The 23,318-nt window shown below is 42.2% G+C and overlaps 1 protein-coding gene across 2 annotated transcripts in view; it reads right to left on the bottom strand.

The window, feature by feature from the left end:
* LOC110536021 (anthrax toxin receptor 1) overlaps nucleotides 1-23,318 on the bottom strand; it is a 50,989-nt gene that overhangs the window by 10,415 nt on the left and 17,256 nt on the right. For both annotated transcript variants that reach the window (XM_090190620.1, XM_036935855.2), the window contains exons 6-17: nucleotides 23,217-23,296; nucleotides 22,362-22,430; nucleotides 22,145-22,225; nucleotides 19,332-19,392; nucleotides 18,591-18,689; nucleotides 12,692-12,761; nucleotides 12,495-12,573; nucleotides 12,208-12,303; nucleotides 10,856-10,897; nucleotides 9,056-9,151; nucleotides 7,856-8,023; nucleotides 6,546-6,626 (exon numbers count right to left, since the gene is read on the bottom strand). In XM_090190620.1, the coding sequence (XP_090046746.1) occupies nucleotides 6,546-6,626; nucleotides 7,856-8,023; nucleotides 9,056-9,151; nucleotides 10,856-10,897; nucleotides 12,208-12,303; nucleotides 12,495-12,573; nucleotides 12,692-12,761; nucleotides 18,591-18,689; nucleotides 19,332-19,392; nucleotides 22,145-22,225; nucleotides 22,362-22,430; nucleotides 23,217-23,296 (1,022 nt within the window). The remainder of the gene's footprint in view (nucleotides 1-6,545; nucleotides 6,627-7,855; nucleotides 8,024-9,055; nucleotides 9,152-10,855; nucleotides 10,898-12,207; nucleotides 12,304-12,494; nucleotides 12,574-12,691; nucleotides 12,762-18,590; nucleotides 18,690-19,331; nucleotides 19,393-22,144; nucleotides 22,226-22,361; nucleotides 22,431-23,216; nucleotides 23,297-23,318) is intronic.

The raw sequence follows: 23,318 nt of genomic DNA, 5'->3' as shown, positions 1-23,318 counted from the left end.
GGTCATTGTTTGCAGTCAGGGTCCAAAATCTTTCATGTGCCCCCTGCATGCCCCAGTGCTTACCCTCGCCCTGCTGGGTACCTTACACTCTTAGAAAAAAGGGTTCCAAAAGGGTTCTGCGGCTGTCCCCATAGGAGAACTCTTTTTGGTTCCATGTAGAAACCTCTGTGGAAAGGGAACCCAAAAGGGTTCTACATGGAACAAAAAAGGGGTTATTTTTGGTTCTAGATAGCACCTTTTTTTCTAAGCGTGTACTGTAATATCCTCACACTCATGAACAAGTCACACAAAAACCCACATGGCGTTATATACACAGAAGAAAACTAATGAATCAGCCACATTGCACAATATTGCCAAAATCTTTGGAAAATGCAAATATCTTTGCAGAAATCATTGTTTGTGCCCATCTCTCAGATGACATGATTGAAGAACTTTGCTGACAATGCACTTCAGTTCCATCCACCCTGAATAGCTAAACATTAATTCAGGTTTAAGTGAAGGAGGAAGTAGAGTCTACAGAATCAATATTCCTCTCTGTTCTCCCTCCCAGCCCCCAGCCCAGTCACACCGGACCACAGCTCTTATCACAAGCCTGTAACTCTCCAAGGACAGGCTCTGAACAGTAGAGGTCAGCCAGTCTGGGAGGAGGAGTTGTCAAGAGGGGTTATATTTAATTTACCTTCTGTTAAAAACATCTGAGGTCGATGTCCGTGGCCGCGCTAAAAATTGTTGACATCAACACCTTTTATTAAATAAAACCCTGTGTGTTTACACTGGAGACTTCCTGTTTTTGCATGGGCTGCATCGCATCAAGGCCCAGGATTCCGGTCTGGAAGCACGCTTTCGAATTACCAGAGGATAGTTAACTAACCTACGGCCCAGCAAGACAATTCCCATAGACGGCCCCATAGAGAAGCCAAATTAGAAAATTCCTAAGAGACTTTGTTCATCACATGCATTGAATTATTCAAATGATTGTCGCTGATGCCGCCCTCCCCCATCACTCATAGCCGAAGATATGAACATTTTATATTCATACTCTGACGTTGTGAGCCCAGCTGGCGAGGGGGAAGTGGCGGTTGGTTTGTTTAGCTGTCCACATGCTTGGCACACTCCCTGAGCTGGCTGAGTTCCCGGAGAATGTTCGCGTGATCCAGCTGTCTGTCCACATGCGTAGTAATCCCAGTAAAACCGGATCTAGAAAGATGGCAGCAAATTCGAAATGGCGTATGTGAGTGTGAGTAGAGTACGTTGAAAACAACGGTTGGTCATCTTGGACGCTGTGTCCATTTCCTTAATAGCTCAATGGTCGCAATCCACTGAATCAGAATTGTTTGAGCTAGTAACTATTTGGATCTCACTATCGAAACCTGAGACTCAGAGGCTCCACAAGAGTCGTCTGAAGGTAACCCGGTACTGGGTGGTAGAAATGAATATGGGGTAGAATGTGCCAAAACATGTAATGTAATGTAATGTAATATAATATATATATATATATATATATATATATATAACATAACCTTAGCTTTCGCATATCGCTCAGATACAGGACAAACACTTAAAAACAAACATTCTTCCTTTTGATTTGTTTTTTTTACTGTTTTCCAATGTATGAATGTGTTATTCAATGCATTTCTATAGGTTAACAGCAGTAAGGCCAAATTCAATGTTTCATCAAATAATGTTTTTATACTTTGTTTATGCATACAGGGGTTCTAAAATAAAATAGCAAAATGATCAATGGTATAACCATCTGAAAACAATTCCATATGTTAGCTTAGTAGATATCACCCTCTAAAGTGAGTTGAGCGGACGGGGGTGAATTCATTAAATTGGGATACATTATGTCTAGTTTCTGAAGTCAGTTTTCCCTTCAGTTCTCTCTTTCTATGTCTGCTTTATTGCTAACAGCTGTGACCATTTCGGTTGCTACATTTTCTGTTGTTTCAAAATGTACTCCTGCCAACCCCTATGCAAAGCCTGATTCATGAGTCCCCAAATAAAAACAGACTGGCTTTATGGAGATGGTGGGAGTGATGGGGTTAATTATATTGCCTCCCGAGTCTATTGCCTCCCGAATGGCGCAGTGGTCTAAGGCATTGCAGTGCTAGCTGTGCAACTAGAGATTCTGGGTTCGAGTCCAGGCTCTGTCGCAGCTGGCCGTGACCGGGAGGCCCATGGGGCGGCGCACAACTGGCCCAGCGTCGTCCGGGTTAGGGAGGGTTTGGCCTTGTCTCACCGCGCACTAGCGACTCCTGTGGCGGGCCGGGCGCAGTGCACGCTGACACGGTCACGGTGTTTCCTCCGACATATTGGTGCGGCTGGCTTCCGGATTGGATGGGCATTGAGTCAAGAAGCAGTGCGGTTTCGGAGGACGCATGGCTCTCGACCTTCGCCTCTCCCGAGTCCGTACGGGAGTTGCAGCGATGAGACAAGACTGTAACTACCAATTGGATACCACAAAAAAAGGGGTGAAAATAAAATAATAAAATGGTCAATTTTCTAACCAATATACCTAAATTACAAGTTAAAATGCAAGAAAGGCATGTGACATTAAAAACCCAATTCCCTTTTTGCTTGGATTTCATAGTTCCCTATTAAAATATAACATACATACTCTACCAGTCAAAAGTTTTAGAACACCTGCCCTCTACCAAATTATGGCTCAGTGAATTGGCAAACACTGTACACTTAGAAAGAATTAGATATATTCTGAACAATAAATTATCAACATTTGATCAAATCTGGCAGCCTTTCCTCTCCTACTTGGACGAGTTGGCGCTGTGAATTTGTACTTATTAACGCACTCTCAATTGTAATATTTTAATCTACCTTTGGGCAGCATGTGCTGGTCCTGCCACCCGAGCAGTTGGGAGGGGGGTGGGGGGGGGAGGGAATAGGGGGGAATAAGGGGGGGGGGGCATCTTCCCTCTTTCTTTATACGTGTCCTTGTTTTGTATGTCGTGTTTTCTATTATTTGTTTTGCACCCAGAACTCTGGGTCTTGTTGTTCCTGTATGCTCTTTTATGTTTAGATAAGAATTGTATACCTGTCTTTTATACCTATACACCATTCTTGTGTGTGTTTAATAAAAAATATTTGAAACAGAAAAGTTTTAGAACACCTACTCATTCAAGGGTTTTTCTTTATTTTTACTATTTTCTACATTGTAGAATAATAGAAGACATCAAAACTATGAAATAACTCATGAACGTTTTAAACAAATATTTTGTATTTGAGATTCTTCAAAGCTTTGCACACTCTTGGCATTCTCTCAAACAGCTTCATGAAGTAGTCACCTGGAATGCATTTCAATTAACAGGTGTGAGCCAATCAGTTGTGTTGTGAGAAGGCAGAGGTGGTATTCAGAAGATAGCCCTATTTGGTAAAAGACCAAGTCCATATTATGGCAAGAACAGCTCAAATAAGCAAAGAGAAACGACAGTCCATCATTACTTTAAGACATGAAGGTCAGTCAATCTGGAACATTTCAAGAAATTCGAAAGTTTCTTCAAGAGCAGTTGCAAAAATCATCAAGCTCTATGATGAAACTGTCTCTCATGAGGACCGACACAGGAAAGGAAGACCCAGAGTTACCTCTGCTGCAGAGGATAAGTTAGAGCTATCAGCCTCAGAAAGTTCAAGTAACAGACAGATCTCAACATCAACTGTTCAGAGGAGACTGCGCGAATCTGGCCTTCATGGTCAAATTGCTGCAAAGAAATCACTAACAAGACACCAATAACAAGAAGAGACTTGATTGGGCCAAGAAACACGAGCAAGGGACATTAGACCTGTGGAAATCTGTCCTTTGGTCTGATGAGTCCAAATTTTAGATTTTTTGTTCCAACCGCTGTGTCTTTGTGAGATGCAGAGTAGGTGAACGGATGATCTCCGCATGTGTGGTTCCCATAGTGAAGCATGGAGGTGGTGGTGTGATGGTGCTTTGCAGGTTACACGGTCTGTGATTTATTTAGAATTCAAGGCACACTTTACCAGCATGTCTACCACAGCATTCTACAGCAATATATCATCCCATCTGATTTGCGCTTAGTGGGACTATCATTTGTTATTCAACAGGACAATGACCCAACACACCTCTAGGCTGTGTAAGGGCTATTTGACCAAGAAGGAGAGTGATGGAGTGCTGCATCAGATGACCTGCCGCACAATCACCTGACCTCAAACCAATTGAGATGGTTTGGGATGAGTTGGACCGCAGAGAAGGAAAAGCAGCCAACAAGTGCTCAGCATATGTTCCTCATGAAGCTGGTTGAGAGAATGCAAAGAGTGTGCAAAGCTGTCATCAAGGCAAAGGGTGGCTACTTTGAATAATCTAAAATGGCTACTTTCCATATGTGTTATTTCCTAGTTGATGTCTTCACGATTATTCCACAATCTAGAAAATAGTAAAAAAATAAATAAAGAAAAACCCTTGAATGAGTAGGTGTCCAAACCTTTGACTGGTACTGTCTATATACAGCTCCAGAATAAATTGAGACCACTGCAAAATTATCAGTTTCTCTGGTTTTACTATTTATAGGTATGTGTTTGGGTAAAATTGTTTTATTCTATAAACTACTGACAACATTTCTCCCAAATTCCTAATAAATATAGTCATTTAGAGCATTTATTTGCAGAAAATGACAACTGGTCAAAATAAATTATATGCAGTATTGTCAGACCTTGAATAATGCAAAGACATTTTTAAACAGCACAATACTAATGTTTTAATTTAAGAAGAGTTCAGAAATAAATATTTGGTGGAATAACCCTGATTTTCAAACACAGCTTCCATGCATCTTGGCATGCTCTCCACCAGTCTTTCACATCGATGTTGGGTGACTTTATGCTTCTCCTGGCGCAAAAGAAATTCAAGCAGCTCGGCTTTGTTTGATGGCTTGTGACCATCCATCTTCCTCTTGATCACATTCCAGAGGTTTTCAAAGGGGTTCAGGTCTGGAGATTGGGCTGGTTCAGGGTCTTGATCTGGTGGTCCTCCATCCACACCTTGATTGACCTGGCTGTGTGGTATGGAGCATTGTCCTGCTGGAAAAAACAATCCTCAGAGTTTGGGAACATTGTCAGAGCAGAAGGAAGCAAGTTTCCTTCCAGGACAACATTGCACGTGGCATCATTCATGCATCCTTCACAAAGACAAATCTGCCCGATTCCAGCCTTGCTGAAGCACCCCAGATCATCACCGATCCACCAGATTTCAGTGGGTGTGAGACCTGGAGAGGCCTACAAGCCACAGTGTCTTGCACCCACTGTGATGATCTGGGGGAGTCGCCTCTTCACTGTTGACATTGAGACTGGTGCTTTGCGGGTACTATTTATTGAAGCTGACAGTTGAGGACTTGGTGAGGATTCTGTTTCTCAAACTAGACACTAATGTACTTGTCCTCTTGCTCAGTTGTGCACCGGGGCCTCCCACTCCTCTTTCTATTCTGGTTAGCGCCAGTTTGCACTGTTCTGTGAAGGGAGTAGTACACAGCGTTGTACAAGATCTTCAGTTTCTTGGCAATTTCTCACGTGGAATAGCCTTCATTTCTCAGAACAAGAATAGACTGATAAGTTTCAGAAGAAAGTTATTTGTTTCTGGCCATTTTGAGCCTGTAATCGAATCTGCACCAGATACTCAACTAGTCTAAAGAAGTACAGTTTTAATTCTTCTTTAATCAGCACAAGTTTCCAGCTGTGCTAACATAATTTTAAAAGGGTAATTGATCATTAGAAAACCCTTTTGCAATTATCAACTTGGATAACACAACGTGCCATTGGAACACAGGAGTGATGGTTGTTGATAATGGGCCTCTGTACGCCTACGTAAATATTCCCTTAAACAAATCTGACGTTTCCAGCCATAGTCATTTACAACATTAACAATGTCTACACTGTATTTCTGATCAATTTGATGTTATTTTAAATGGACAAAAAAATCAAGTTTTTATTTGAAAAAGAAGGACATTTCTAAGTGACCCCAAACTTTTGAATGGTAGTGTATATAGTTACTTGATTTATTTCATTTCATTGTCATTTAGCAGACACTCTTATCAAGAGCGACTTACATTAGTGCATTCATCTGTAGATAGCTAGGTGAGACAACAAAATATCACAATCGTAGCAAGTACCTTTCCCCCAACAAAGTTGTTCAGCAAAGTCAGTGCAAGTAGGAAAAGACAAGCACTCGGTAGGTAAAACCTTCTTGTTAAATAGTTGAACTTCAGAACCTTTCGGTCTGAGAGATGTAAACAGGTCAATAAACATCATGTGGTGATATAATAGTATAGCTAAAGTACTGTATGTTTTAGAGACTGCTGTACATAACAATTGTGTTACTGCACTGTTACTGTTGGTTACAGGTTTCTGGATCAGGAAAAGTGCAAAGAGAAGTCATTTTCCTGCCATGGAAACCATGATGTATTTCAGAGAGCATCGGGTTCAATCTGAAGCAGTCAGAGTTGGCTTGTATAAGTGGGCCTGATTATTGTCCTCACATGAGCCTTGCTCGGTCTACATGTATCCAGCTTGTTGGCTCTTACCTTGTCTCCTGGGTGTGGTCTCAACACAGACACGCGGTTATAGCCTTTCGACAGCAACACCCACAGAGCGTCCAATTTGCCCTGCAATCACAGAGCAGTACACAATACCAATAAGAACCTTTAAGATGCTTTTTATTTTTTTTGTGGGTTTGTGTGTATTGTGACTAAGTCACTATACAGCATGTATATTTACACTCCATAGTCATACTTTCGAACTCAAACCACCACTCCACAATTGTGTCATTGAATGCCTATCTGTCACCAACAAGAGGATTCACTTTGTAGATCGTAATCCGATTTAATGATAAAACATCTGACTCAGATTATTTCAATTTTCCTCCTCAAAGCCAGAGCCTGAACAAATGATATTTGATCATTGTGAATTCTGCATAGACCCAGCCACTGCTAAGAGGTTGGAAAATGATCTGTTTTTCTTCACAAAACTGCTAGCTCTGCAGCCCTTGTCTCTTGGAGGTCAGTCAAGTGTGTATCTGGTTTATATTAGCTATCCCCTGCTGACTGTCAGGATGTATAGAACAATGCCTTTAACTACCTCCTGGATCTGTGTGTAGGGGCACCATGCCAGTGGTCACCTAAGGACTGGGACACCAACACTCAAATATTCCACATGAAATTCCTACATAGTCAACTCCAGCTTCAACCCATCCCATCAGTCTATACACAAGATATACAAAACATTAAGAACACCTTCCTAATATTGACTTGCACCCCCCCCCCCCCCCCATCCCCTCTGGACACCTTCAAATCTTTGGGGCATGGACTCTACAAGGTGTCAAAAGCGTTCCACAGGGATGCTGGCCCATGTTGACTCCAGTGCTTCCCACAGTTGTGTCAAGTTGGCTGGATGTTATTTGGGTGGTGGACCATTCTTGATACACATGGGAAACTGTTGAGCGTGAAAAACCCAGCAGCATTGCTGTTCTTGACACAAGCCTGTGTGCCTGGCACATACAGTACTACCATACTCTGTTCAAAGGCACTTACATATTTTGTTTTGCACATTCACCCTCTGAATGGCCCACATACACAATCCATGTCTCAATTGTCTCAAGGCTTAAGAATCCTTTTTAACCTGTCTCCTCCCCTTCACTAAATTGAAGTAAGTGGATTTAACAAGTAACAACAATAAGGGATCATAGCTTTCACCTGTATTCACCTGGTCAGTCTATGCCAAGTTCATAATGTTTTGTACACTCAGTGTATATAATATCGGAAGCCATGTTGTGTATGTGATTGAACTTGACAGCTTTGTGTGCAATGAGTTTCTTTTATATTGGCCATGTCAATACCTTGATTGGTGAGTACCACTTGTGAGGACCTGGAGGCTTGCGCATGCCATTATTGAGAATGCGGGTGGGGGACTGTATGAACTCCTGCTCAGGCATTTTCACCCTGGCATTCTTTGCCTTCTCCAGTTTGGCTCCCTCCTCAGTAGAGCCTTTCTCACCCCAACGCACCTGACAAATAATAACAAGCAGATATTTTTTAAACATGTCTAGCTTCATTTCAACCTGGCACATTCAATTTGTCACAGTCTACACCTTTTGTTTATGAAGCATAACAGTGAAATGCTTACCTAAGGGCCCTTCCCAACAACGCAGAGAGAAAAATGGAGAAAAAATAACACAAGGAACAAATACACAATGAGTAACGATAACTTGGCTATATACAGGGAGTACCAGTACCGAGTCGAGGTGCAGGAGTACGAGGTAATTGAGGTAAATATTTATAGATAATGAACAGTAGCAGCAGCGTATGTGAGGAGTCGAAAAAGTTAGTGCAAAAAGGGTCAATGCAGATAGTCTGACCAGCTCTTTGGTTAACTATTTAGCAGTCTTATGGCTTTGGGGTAGAAGCTATTCAGGGTTTGTTGGTTCCAGACTTGGTGCATTGGTACTGCTTGCCATGCCATAGCAGAGCGAACAGTCTATGACTTGGGTGGCTGGAGTCTGACAATTTTTAGGTGCTTCCCCTGACAGCGCCTGGTATAGAGGTCCTGCGTACTGGTGCGTACTGGGCCGTATGCACCACCCTCTGTAGCGCCTTGCGTTCAGATGCAGAGCAGTTGCCATACCAGGCGGTGATCCAGCCAGTCAAACTCTCTATGGTGCAGCTGTCAAACTTTATGAGGAGCTAAGGGCCCATGCCAAATCTTTTCAGCCTTCTGAGGGGGAAGAGGCATTATCGTGCCCTCTTCACAACTGTGTTGGTGTGTTTGGACCATGATAAGTCCTTGGTGATGTGGACACCGAGGAACTTTAAGCTCTCAACCCGCACCACTACAGCCCCGTCGATGTGAATGGGGGCGCGCTCGGCCAACCACTTAGTGTGTGCTTGGTTGTTTGCCATTGCAGATCTGTCAAACATAGTTCCTAGATCAAATAGCATGGAGAGAACAGCTGTAGATTGACAGGCGATTGAGGGCAAGTACAGTATTATGAAATCAGCTTGTCAGAGCTTAAATACAGCAGGGTTCCAGCGAAGCTCACCTCCATCCTTTTGATTCCACCCACACCTCTGCCCCCATAGTAGGAGGCATCGACCGTGGGCCACTTCTTCTTAGGCATCCCATCTTCTTCCTCATCCTGGGGGGGGGGGGGATAGTGTAAAGATCCCACTCTTTGCACAATGTCCCAGACAGGGTTAATAAAAATTCAGGGTGTGAGATAATTAATCATTTCATACAACACTGGTACTGTCGGTTCTGAGGTACAGCCTATACACCAAGCACTCTGCCTCTCCATCTCTCATATACCCTACTCACAATCTAATATTTCAAGCCCTGGGTATGATTTCCTTTTTGTGTCTAAATTAGTCTCCTTCTCCTCTCTCTCCCCCTCGCCTCCTCCCGTCCAGTCCATGGCATGCGTCAGATCAGAGGAAATGACCGAGCCCACAGCCCCCCTCATGTTTCAGCTCTTTAATAGACCCAGATTCACACTAATCGAATCCATCAGGCCTGTGATCAGGGCCTGCCAGAGAGGAGGCGGAAATAACAACAGGCTGACGCCATCGCCCTCACAGAGACACGGACAATGGGCAAAAAGCTTCACAGAAAACTGGAGGAGATACCTCCTGTATGATTTCATTGAATTAGAGGAGTGGGGGAGATGATTACTTCACACTTTTTGTGTACATTCCATGTGCTTGTTAATGAGGGGATTTTATGACAATATCTTACAAAAACGTCTAAAAAGACAGGTAAATCTATGATATACAAGTTGAGAAGAAAAGTACATTGGACTGTCACTATACACCTTTTTGGCTGCCTCTCTATTCTTTCCTGACTTTACAACCAAAGTTGCATCCAAAAAATGGAACAAAGGATTTATACTAAAAGGAAAATAATTTCAACATTATTAAATGAGTATGGGCTGTAAAAACTGTGTCATTAAAATGAGTCACATATGACCTGGATAGAATTCCGTTGCTAGTTGAGAATGTTTTGTAACTAGAGTCATTTGCGATGCTGTATTATTGTGAAGAAAATATTATATAAGAATTATTTGATTAATCAGATTAGTCAGTGAATTCCCAGTGGGATCTCAAGAAAGGGACTCCAAAACAGATGGCTCTTAAATAAGGCCTTAATTGAAAGCTTAAACTAAAACAGGAATCCCATATAGTGATCTAAACAGACAATTATTCTCAGCTTTATTATCATCATACAGGGGAGGTATAGAAATGGATTATCAGTTTGTACAGTGACCAGAGAAGGGTCTGTTCAAAGAAGCTCTCATGCCTTTTTATCAGAATGTGTTTGCTGAGAGTAAGGGGTGGTTTAGGACAAGATGAGCTGAGGGGAAAGACAGGGCTTCACAGTGGGAGGGTGTTGTCCTCATGACATGGGTGGAGAAACATCTTGGTCATATGTCAGTCTATAAAATCCAGGGGAATACTAAAAAGGTCAGTGAGTTGAGGTTATTGAAGAAAATGGACCATACGTAATGGGTTCCTACACCTATTAACACTCCAAATGGATGTGCTACATGTCAGCCAGTCCACTATCCTTGTAGCCTAGTTTTTTCTCTCTCGTGGATAGGAAATATACATCAAGGATAACTGTTGTTCAGTAAAAAAAAAAAAAAAAAAGAATGTGACTACTTTAACTATAAAACAAATGGCTGCAAGTGTATTTATGTTCTGCTTAATGGCCATTACACAATTTAACAGCCATATCATTGTGTAACAGTGAGTGAATGGAAACTTTTCTTCTGGAGACTAATAGAAGATATAAAATATATTAACCCCACCCCCCCAAAAGTAATCAACATCAAGGGTTTACCTACCGAACTGTCTTCCACTACCGCTGGTGGGGGCTCATGGATAATCTATGAAGAGAGAGAGAGGGGAGGGGGGGGGGGGGGGTTACACTCGTGACATGAATGTAAAAAACAAATGTACTTCAAAAACACATTAAAATATATGTCACAGTGATGTGTGCCAAAAACAGGGTTGCATGAAAACACATGGCTCAGGAATTGTTTTTCTCTCTCCTTTTTCCTACTATTTACAGGGGGGTGGGGGAATAGTAAAAGGCATGCGAGTCTATGCTCCACGCTCACTTGTTTTTCTGTTTTTAGCTATGAGGAAATTCAAGAAACCCTGTGTAAAATGTGTTCCAGAAAAAAGGACCTCTTCACAGACATGTAGGCTTTTAACTACCAGCTCCTCCTGTTGGATTTTGGCAGAGCTCTATGATGATGTAGAAGAATATTAAAATCATTGAGATGTTTAGTAAATATTGATAATCTGTATTTTCCTCATTCACTTTGCTCAATCTATAGGAAAATACATGCTTGGTGTGTCCATGGCTAACAAAACGTTGAGCAACTATAACTAAGAAATGAACCCGGTCAAGGCAATGAATATTCATTACTTGAAATTAGACTTATTTTTCCCTGTGCTTCCCAATCCCAAAGGCTGGGATGCTCTCTGATTTCCCATGGTAAAATAGCATCACTCTCCTAAACAGTGCTAGGCAAGGGTGTCCACTGAAAATAACTGACAAGAACTAAACATATAAAAAAATACAATTTTCTGCGTCTTTCCAACTTTTCTGTTTCCAGGCTTGATGGGAAATTGGTTAAAAAAAAGTGGTTAAATTGTGATCCATTTTGTCAGGCCTGGCTGGGACGGTTTATGTCTAAATACAAGAACAGCATAAAGAAGCTATATCGTCCTCGACCTTGGAGTTGAGAACCACTGTCCTGTGACCTCCAGTGGAACAAACTACTTCAACAGAGGGACTAAGTACTTCAGCACACCTTTACTACTGACCTCTGGTGGCCTCGGGGCATAATGGACTAATAAAATCAATTGGAGGCCAAAAAGGCCAAAGAGTCTCATCCTTCACTGACTCATAGAACCCCTCTCACCATGGAAATACTGTTTAGATTAGCAAGATGACTTGAGTGTGATTTATTCAGATAAAATAACTCCGTAAAATACATCCGTGATCATCTGTGAGCATTATGCCAGTGTATAAAGGACATAGAGTTCTCTCAGAAAATGCTTCAAGCTACACATAGGTCTACCATATAGGGCAATTTGTATTTAATAAAATAAAAGTTTAAAAAGGTTCACGCTTGTAAGACACTGTCCATGAGTGTGAATGTGACATGTAGTTTATGTGACTCACCACAGTGCAGCAAAGAGGCCAGAACCACCAGAGAATCATGAGGATTAAAAGCAGCATGAGGATGAGCAGGGCAATGGCCAGGATGGTTCCATCAGACTGGGACAAAGAGAGAGAGAAAGAGAGAGAGAGAGACACAGGTCAAACTGAGTCTCCACTGACCTGCATGTTCCACCAGTGCAAAGGCTGAGACCCATCAGAAAGTTAAAGTGCCTGTAATCATGTAACTACAGGGGACTAACTGTCATAGTTTGGGGGTGCAACAACATGCACCACCCCACTATACTTACACAGCCCACTGTTGTAATGGTGACTGAACTGGAGATAAAACTGAGACCTTCATTCATGCTGACATAGAGGTTGGCTGCCCTGGAACACAACAGGGGTGTAAAGAGATAGCGTGTGGTTAGGATGTGACAGAAACATCAGCAGATAAACAGCAGATAAAGAGAAAAACTGATATTCTTTCAGTGATTATAGTACTTACATTCCCTCTTCCTGGAGAATGGGTGCAGGACAGAGGAGATACGTATCTTCCACTATTAATGGCTTCACACCTAGGAGTACAGGAGAACAAAGGGTCACAACATTGACTCATACACAAACATATTGGTTCTGCTCTAGTCATAGTGTAATTCAGACTGCACAGATCAGAACCCATTGACCTTTTGAGAAGTGGAGCAACTGTATACCTACCGTACCAGTCAAAGGTTTGGACACACCTACACATTCAAGGGTTTTTCTTTATTTTTACTATTTTCTACATTGTAGAATAATAGTGAAGACATCAAAACTATGAAATAACACATAAGGAATCGTGTAGTAATCCCCCCAAAAAGTGTTAAAATATTTTATATTTGACATTCTTCAAAGTAGCTACCCGTTGCCTTGATGACAACTTTGCACAATATTGGCACTCTCAACCAGCTTCACGAGGTAGCCACCTGGAATGCATTTCAATTAACAGGTGTGCCTTGTAAAAGTTGAGGAACTTCTTTCCTCTTAATGTGTTTGAGCCAATCAGTTGTGTTGTGAAAAGGTAGAGGAGGCATACAGCGGATAGCCCTACCTGGTAAAAGACCAAGTCCATATTATGGCAAGAACAGCTCAAATAATCAAAGAGAAGCGACAGTCCCTCATTACTTTAAGACATGAAGGTTAGTCAATGTGGAAAATTTCAAGAACTTTGAAAGTTTCTTCAAGTGCAGTCGCAAAAAACATCAAGTGCCATGATGAAACTTGCTCGCATGAGGACTGCCACAGGAAAGGAAGACCCAGAGTTACCTCTGCTGCAGAGGATAAGTTCATTAAATGTTAACCACCTCAGATTAACCACCTCAAATAAATGCTTCACAGAGTTCAAGTAAGACACATCTCAACTGTTCAGAGGAGACTGTGTGAATCCGGCCTTCATGGTTGAATTGCTGCAAAGAAACCACTACTAAAGGACACCAATAAGAAGAAAAGACTTGATTGGGCCAAGAAACACGAGCAATGGACATTAGACCGGTGGAAATCTGTGTCCTTTGGTGTTAACCTCTGTCTGTGAGACGCAGAGTAGGTGAACGGATGATGTCCACATGTGTGGTTCCCACAGTGAAGCATAGAAGAGGAAGTGTGATGGTCCTTTTCTGGTGACACGGTCAGTGATTTAACCAGCACGGCTACCACAGCATTCTGCAGCGATATGCCATCCCATCTGGTTTGTGCTTAGCGTGTGCTGCATCAGATGACCTAGCCTGCACAATAACCTGACCTCAATCCAATTGAGGTGGTTTGGGATGAGTTGGACCGCAGAGTGAAATAAAAATAAGTGCTCAGCATATGCGGGAACTCCTTCAAGACTGTTGGAAAAGCATTCCTCATGATGCTGGTTGAGAAAATGCCAAGATTGTGCAAAGCTGTCATCAAGGCTGTCATTAAGGCAAAGGGTGGCTACTTTGAAGAATCTCAAATACAAAAATATATTTAGATTTGTTTAATACTATTTTGGTTACTACATGATTCCATGTGTTATTTCATAGTTTTGATGTCCTCACAATTATTCTACAATGTAGAAAATAGTACAAATAAAGAAAAACCTTGGAATAAGTAGGTGTGTCTAAACTTTTGACTGGTATTGTGTATCATGTCCCAAATCTTTCTTCAACTGATGTCTGGAGTTCATTGACTAATGATCATGAAATGTCATCATCTAAATTGGATTATTGGTATTGGACTGTGACAGTACAATCTGATTAATGAGGACAACAGAACGGATGTCATACAGTATCTGACGGTAACTCAAGACCAATCTAACATAATACAGAGATGTTGGAGGACTGATTTCAATACCAAATGGGTGTACATGTACACCCATTTGACCAGTGGTGGAAAAAGTACACAATTGTTATACTTGAGTAAAAGTATAGATACCTTAATAGAAAGTTACTCAAGTAAAAGTGAAAGTCACCCAGTAAAATACTTGAATAAAAGTCAAAGTATTTGGTTCTAAATATAATTAAGTATCAAAAGCAAATGTAATTTCTAAAATATACTTAGGTATCATTTAAAATTCCTAATATTAAAGTAATCCAGACACTGCCTTTTTCTTGTTTTTAAAATGTATAGATAGCCAGGGGTACACACTAACACTCAGACATAATTTACAAACTATGCATGTGTGTTTAGTGAGTCTGCCAGATCAGAGGCAGTAGGGATGACCATGTGTCATCTTGATAAGTGTGTGAATTGGACCATTTTCCTGTCCTGCTAAGCACTCAACATGTAATGAGTACTTTTGGGTGTCAGGGAAAATGTTTGGAGTAAAAAAGTACATTATTTTCTTTAGGAATGTAGTGAAGTAAAAGTTGTCAAACTATAAATAAAGTACAGATACACCAAAAAACTACTTAAGTAGTACTTTAAAATATTTTTACACCACTGCATTTGACAGAGCAAAGAAAAAAGATTATTAAAAGCTTAATCTTCGTTTTTAAAGAGAACCTTGATTTTTCCTGTGTCCAACTTATGAAACTTTTGAAAACAGATCCAGTGAGCATCATCGTTGCCCAAGCAGCCTGTTTACCCTGGCTCAGGTTGAACATACCCCGGCACTGAGGAAATGAACATGAGCACTCCACAGCAAACGGATGACAGCTCCACTCCTCTAACACCCCGCAGGATGGAGGGGAGGAGTGGGGAGCAGGGAGCAGGAGATCAATACTGCTGCCTGCCAAGCTAAGCTCAGAGCCAACACAAACTCAGCCAGATATCCCACTCAGAGTTCAACTGAGCAGTCACCCACCTTACACTCTGCATGGACTTAAACTATCAAATGGGACCGAGAGAGCTGAGAGCCTTTTTCAGGCAGATTGACTGGCTGGTTGCCTGACTGGCTAGCTGACTACAAAGGACTCTGGTCATTCTCTCAGCTGAAGGGTTATCGGGGCCCAAATCTCTGCAGTAGTCATGTTTCTACCATGCACTCTTACAAAATATCTAGAACCTAAAAGGGTTCTTCAGCTGTTCCCATATGAGAACCCTTTGAAAAATGTTTTTTGATTCCAGGTAGAACCCTAGGCATTCAGGCCAAAGAGTTCAATCTTGTTTCTCATTGTCTGAGAGTCCTTTAGGTGCCTTTTTGTAAACTTCAAGTGAACTGTCATGTGCCTTTTATTGAGGAGTGACTTCCGTCTGGCCACCCTACCATAAAGGCCTGATTGCAGCACTCCACCAGAGATGGTTGTCCTTCTGGAAGGTTCTCCCATCTCCACAGATGAACTATGGAGCTCTGTCAGACTGACCATCGGGATCTTGGTCACCTCCCTGACCAAGGCCCTTCTTCCCCGATTACACAGTTTGGCCTGGCGGCCAGCTCTAAGAAGAGTCTTGGTGGTTCCAAACTTATTCTGTAAAAGAATGATTGAGGCCACTGTGTTCTTAGGGACCTTCAATGCTGCAGAAATGTTTTGGTACCCTTCCCCAGATCAGTGCCTCGACATAATCCTGTCTCGGAGCTCTACAGACAATTCCTTCGATCTCATGGCTTGGTTTTTGCTCTGACATGCACTGTCAACTGTGGGATCTTATATAGACAGGTGTGTGCCTTTCCAAATAATGTCCAATCAATTGAATTTACCACAGGTGGACTCCAATCAAGTTGAAGAAACATCAAGGATGATCAATGGAAACAGGATGCACCTGAGCTCAATTTCAAGTACTTATGTAAATAAGATATTTCTGTTTCTTATTTGTGCTAAATAAAATAAAATTAACAAATGTTTTCACTGTCATTATGGGGTATTGTGTGTAGAAAATAAATAATTTTATCAATTTTAGAATGAGGCTGTGACGTAACAAAATGAGGAAAAAGTCAAGGTGTCAATACTTTCCGAATGCACTGTAGAACCCTTTCCACAGAGGGTTCTATATGGAACCCAAAAGGGTTCTACCTGGAATCAAAAAGAGTTCTCCAATGGGGACAGCTGAAGAATGTTTTTGGAACTCTTTTTTTCTAAGAGTGTAGGGATCTAGATGCTGGCCAACAGCTTTGCTTCATCTTACACTTTATTAAACTGTTTACTCTGTGCACATGAGAAAAGGTCATGCTTTACTGCTGAGTGTAGACATGCTCACAGTCTAATATTACTCAATAAATTACAGTCTGTGCTGATCAGTAACTAGCCTCTCAGTGAGATGACTGTGTTCGGTAGGATCCCTCCGATCAGGCACATGAGGTCAAATCCATTTGACTTGCAGTAATCTATTTGTATAATCTGAATTAATTGCACTAGTTCATACCATCTCAAAATGTTATTCAACTAATACTGGGACAATACAACAACTGGACATAGCTAATACCATAATGTGGCTGCGAAATAAATCTTGCTGTCATTCAACACAGATTTCTGGAGGACTATGCAATCTCAATAAAATGACTTTTTCCTAATCCACCTCTTTTTATCACGTCACTAGGTGTGGACTCTTATTCTTCACATATCTCAATGCTGCTGCTCACTAGCCATCAGGGCAACATTGTCACCGAGAGGAAAGAATACCCATGACGTGTCTTCACTGCCAAAGCTCAGAGGGCCTATATTTGCTCCTGCTGGTTTCTGGAGACATCCATTCAGCTGCTGAACACATGTAGCTACACATTGCTCCTTTCCTACGAGGTCCCAAAACTTTTGTAGGTTATGGAGAGGCTATGATGGTGTTTGTGGTGGTTAGGGGTTCTGCAGATTACAGGAGAGCCCATCATGGGGCAAGGTGAATCAGTCATATGACACCAATGACACTCAACCACAGGAAACAATAATCCAATAGCGATTTATAGGTGGCCCCTGTTGTGTCTGAAATGACTAAACAGTTTAGGGCTAAACATGCTCTACTGGACAGTTGGTACACAGCTGTCTATCCTTTTTTCCTAAATCGTTTCCATGTCTTCCGCTTGTTTGTGGGGAGTTGTGCGTTTAACTACATACAAACAATTAACATTCTGGGTCACCGTAAACCAGTCTCTTCATCACTCTACTTCAGACTAGGAGAAATGTGTTAGCAGTCCCTAGGTCATTCATGCTAAGCAGCACCATACTGTAAAGGTTATTCAACCGTAATATTGAACGGCGCTGAAGACTGCGCTTTGATCTGCTATCAAATTCCAAGGATGAAATCCTTCATTGCAATTCAGACCTTCTGAATGAAGGCCAATAACTTACTTTAGAACGGACATCAACTTGGTGCCTGTGTCTTTTCTCCAGACCCTGTTCTGACATTGAGGGTAAAACCTCTTCCAACCTAGGCATCCTATTCTTCTCTTCCCTTCAGGCCCAGACTCCAGACTTGCTTATGCATCAGCGCTGGCTATTTTCTATTAGAGCATGGCCTCCAACAGCTACATGTTGGCATGCATCAGAGGGGGCTGGTCTCACACATCCATTAGGCCACATCTAAAGATCACAGGGGAACTTGGATGTGCCTCTAGGACTATCCCCCTCACTAACTTCTGTGTGGCACTGTTTTCCCTTGATCTTCTGGCTCTGGCACAGTCCCAGGCCATTAAAGCACAATGTACCTTTCAAAAGACACAAACCAGTAATACCAGGAACAAATGGCATGAGCACTTGTTTGGGCATAGAGAACCTCTGCTGACTCTGCACTCCTGAAGAGCACTTTTGGGAAGCACTGTGAGACATCAATTGGTAAACATTGACTTTTTACCGTGTCCAACTCATACAGTAACTCACCACGTTGGTCACACATTTCCTGAGCAGTTTGCAGCTGCAGGAATGGCGTCTTTGTGTTTGTTATTACATGATTAGCAAATTACGTACGCATTAGGAACAAGCCATTGAAACCGAAAAGAGCACCATTGTCTATTTACTTTCAGTTCGTATTCCACTTACTCTTGGTGAGTGTGTCGTTGATTCGGAAACTGCACAGGACCTTATGGACATTCCGAGCATGGAGGAAGCCGTTTCCTCTCACCACCACCTGGAACGTTTCTGGAGGGAGAAGAGAGGAGCACAGTGACTGAATTTGTCCCACCACATGTAATACTGTAGCTGTTCAGGCTAACATCTGAGTCTATCATCTCAGCATCTCACACTCTGGTTACATTCTGCCAACAAACTGCCCTGACCATAGTAGTTGTTGAAAATAAAGTATTTCTCTGGATTCCTGGATAATTGAGATCTTGCGGTCAATGAAACTTAAACTGCAGTTGTTCAGACATGTGGATATATAGTGGCTCTCTGGAGCCAATACCACAGAACCCAGAAAACATGAAGCGTAAATACTTATCTTTACAGTGGGGAAAGTGGTGGGTTGTAAGACTGTAGAATGGACAATGACTGATCAGCATTACACAGCGGAAAAAGACAGCTATGATTTGTGTCCTTAGTACAGTAGTTAAATGGAGTGGAGACCAGGCCTGGGTTGAATCGTTCATGACAAATGAAGTTGCTGCTACTGTGTGTAGGAGATACTGTATATACTGCACACCAGGCTCCTGCCCCTGCCAAGGTACATTTTTCTTCTCTTCCTGTTGTGAGCTCCAATGTGGGGGGCCTTTAAATGTATGATTTAGTGAAGACCTGAGAGACTAGAGAGGATAAATGGGTTGGGCCAAAGGTCTATCAACTTACCTCCTGCACAGATACTGGAGGGCTCAGCCGCCAGGATCTCAATACAGGACTTCTTTAATATCTGAGGGAGGGAGGTGAGTGGTGAGAAGTAGGGAGACAGGGGGGGGGGGGGGGGGGTTGGGACCAAGGTCTAGACATTCTCACAGTATCTCACACTTGTTACAGAAGGTTGTGTGTTTATTTGTTGAGAGTATTGGTTTACAATATAATCCCTATACTCCTTTTCCTGTCAATTACAGTAACAGTGTGTACCAGTGCACCTCGATACTATGATCTGCTTGATGTCTCCTGTTGTCATCTCTGTGCTCCTCGCGGTCCTTGTGCTCTGGGTGTATATCTCTCTCTCTATACCCCCACTGTCCAGGGAAAGTATGTGTTGTATTCCTGAAGATCAGACTGACTTACAATATGCTCCCCTTCTTCCCTGACTCTGAGCCAAGAGCTTTCAGCATGCTGTTAATGGAATCCAGATGACAGTCAACTGGTCTGACCCCTATCTCTGCTAGAGAAACTGCCCGGAAGACAGTGGCCTCTCCACCACGACTCTCCTTTTCTTTCATCCGTTCGCTTTTTCAATCGGCCGAGTGGATACAACAATATAAGTACATTCCTTTGAGGTGGAAGCTAGAAGATATAATGAATTCATTCACTGATCCTATTTGGTAAGAGCTTGGATCAAAAGCTGGGAAGTCACAGCATGTTTTCCTGGAATGTTGTTCCTGGTGAGTTTTGATGGCCAGAATATCTGTTTAGTGTTTTCATTTGTCCTATTTTCCCTCGTTTCCTATTTGAGTAATGTGTTAATGGATTGAGAGCGATGTACTGCAGTGAGGATATGAGTTCCATGTGGAACCATTTTCTGTGACCTCCTAGAACAGGTATAATTATCAAACACCAGTGTGCATATTAAAAATGCTGTTATAAACTGGGTGGTTTGAGCCCTGAATGCTGATTGGCTGAAAGCTGTGGTATATCAGACCGTATACCATGGGTATGACAAAACATTTATTTTTACTGCTCCAATTACGTTGGTAGCCAGTTTAGATACAGTGGGGCAAAAAAGTATTTAGTCAGCCACCAATTGTGCAAGTTCTCCCACTTAAAAAGATGAGAGAGGCCTATAATTGTCATCATAGGTACACTTCAACTATGACAGACAAAATGAGAAGGAAAAATATCCAGAAAATCACATTGTAGGATTTTTCATGAATTTATTTGCAAATTATGGCGGAAATTAAGTATTTGGTCAATAACAAAAGTTTCTCAATACTTTGTTATATACCCTTTGTTGGCAATGACAGAGGTCAAACGTTTTCTGTAAGTCTTCACAAGGTTTTCACACACTGTTGCTGGTATTTTGGCCCATTCCTCCATGCAGATCTCCTCTAGAGCAGTGATGTTTTGGGGCTGTTGCTGGGCAACACAGACTTTCAACTCCCTCCAAAGATTTTCTATAGGGTTGAGATCTGGAGACTAGCTAGGCCACTCCAGGACCTTGAAATGCTTCTTACAAAGCCACTCCTTCGTTGCCCGGGCGGTGTGTTTGGGATCATTGTCATGCTGAAAGACCCAGCCACGTTTCATCTTCAATGCCCTTGCTGATGGAAGGAGGTTTTCACTCAAAATCTCACGATACATGGCCCCATTCATTCTTTCCTTTACCCTGATCAGTCGTCCTGGTCCCTTTGCAGAAAAACAGCCCCAAAGCATGATGTTTCCACCCCCATGCTTCACAGTAGGTATGGTGCTCTTTGGATGCAACTCAGCATTCTTTGTCCTCCAAACACGACGAGTTGAGTTTTTACCAAAAAGTTATATTTTGGTTTCATCATGACCATATGACATTCTCCCAATCTTCTTCTGGATCATCCAAATGCTCTCTAGCAAACTTCAGACGGGCCTGGACATGTACTGGCTTAAGCAGGGGGACACATCTGGCACTGCAGGATTTGAGTCCCTGGCGGCGTAGTGTGTTTCTGATGGTAGGTATTGTTACTTTGGTCCCAGCTCTCTGCAGGTCATTCACTAGGTTCCCCTGTGTGGTTCTGGGATTTTTGCTCACCGTTCTTGTGATCATTTTGACCCCACAGGGTGAGATCTTACGTGGAGCCCCAGATCAAGGGAGATTATCAGTGGTTTTGTATGTCTTCCATTTCCTAATAATTGCTCCCACAGTTGATTTCTTCAAACCAAGCTGCTTACCTATTGCAGATTCAGTCTTCCCAGCCTGGTGCAGTTCTACAATTTTGTTTCTGGTGTCCTTTGACAGCTCTTTGGTCTTGGCCATAGTGGAGTTTAGAGTGTGACTGTTTGAGGTTGTGGACAGGTGTCTTTTATACTGATAACAAGTTCAAACAGGTGCCATTAATACAGGTAACGAGTGGAGGACAGAGGAGCCTCTTAAAGAAGAAGTTACAGGTCTGTGAGAGCCAGAAATCTTGCTTGTTTGTAGGTGACCAAATACTTATTTTCCACCATAATTTGCAAATAAATTAATGAATCCTACAATGAGATTTTCTGGATTTTTTTCTCTCATTTTGTCTGTCATAGTTGATGTGTACCTATGATGAAAATTACAGGCCTCCCTCATCTTTTTAAGTGGGAGAACTTGCACAATTGGTGGCTGACTAAATACTTTTTTGCCCCACTGTATAGCAAATATACCACGGCTAAGGGCTGTGTACTAGCAATCTGCGTTGCGTCGTGCGTAAGCACAGCCCTTAGCCGTGGTATTTTGGCCATATACTACACCCCCCCGGGCCTTATTGCTTAATTATTCTAGCTTTCCTTGTGTTGGTAGTCAGATCTCTTACCGAATCAATGACCCCCTGCAGTGCTTCAAAGCCATCGTTCACTGGGAATACATGGTCCTTGCTATCAGCAATCTTTGCCAGCTAAGGAAGAAAAAAAAAGTTTCATTCAGTTCATGCTGAACTTTCACAAACCCACCAACCTCCTTTTCATCTTATGTTTGGGACACAGTGTGAGATGTCAAATCAGAGCACACAGAAGCAAGACGTGTCAACAAACCTGTGTCTCATTGAAGTCCTTCACCCCCACACAGTATACGGAGGCACCCAGACTCCGCGAGCGGTTGGCCTGTCAGGTATTCACAGAGGAGAGCAAAAACAAGAAAAACTGCCAAGACCTGGAATCTATTAAAGCACTGCATTGCACAACATGAACCAACACACAACCACAGAAAACCCTCCAGATCGCTCCTCTGGACCCATGGTGACTCTGAGCCATAGATTTGAGTAATAGTTAAGAGATCACACAGCACTGAGTTCTTGTTGACTGACATTCAATATTGTTTCTAAAAATAATTAAAAATCTGATGGAAACACTTGAGTGGCTAGAGCCAATAGAGCTCACGATTCAAATGTTACATTTCATGAGCATCTGAAAGAAGGCCCTTTAGAGCTGAGCTGACAATTTTATTCAATATGAGTGACAGCATAAAGCTTCAAGTTATTGCTCCGAGGCTCCCTGTTCAGGGTAAATGGCATTTCCCCACAACATTTTGAAAGCTACTGAGAAAGATACCGTATCTGCATCACTTCCTCAAGTGTGTCCAAGGGTGCTCAGAACTGATTAAAACAGCCCTAGCTTGGAACGCCTGCTGCACCTGCACTCCCAACTAAACCATTGGTTCCTTGTGCAGATGTGCGGTGAATGACTCTGCCTTCTTTATTCATGGGCAGATGGGAGACATAAATCTGACAGAAACAATGGCCCCCCTTTTCCTTCACTGAAAATAATGGATCAAAGTGCTACTGAGGTGATGTATATGGTGCTGCCGTTTGATCTGTGCCAACAGGAGTGCCGCTTCTGTTTACAATTTGTGGGCTCGTCTTTCTCCCTCTGGCTATATTTACTGTTTACCTCTCTCTCAGCATAGTAGAAGAGGTCCTCATGCAACTCTCCATCTGTGAGAGCTATGATGACACTGGCAGTACGGTATCCTATCAACAGACAGAAAACCTT

Source organism: Oncorhynchus mykiss, chromosome 11 (genome assembly GCF_057628025.1).
Source record: "Oncorhynchus mykiss isolate SJ-2025 chromosome 11, ASM5762802v1, whole genome shotgun sequence".
Classification (NCBI taxonomy): domain Eukaryota; kingdom Metazoa; phylum Chordata; class Actinopteri; order Salmoniformes; family Salmonidae; genus Oncorhynchus; species Oncorhynchus mykiss.
Note: the sequence above shows the minus strand (reverse complement) of the source record. Positions and strands in the feature narration are given on the sequence as shown.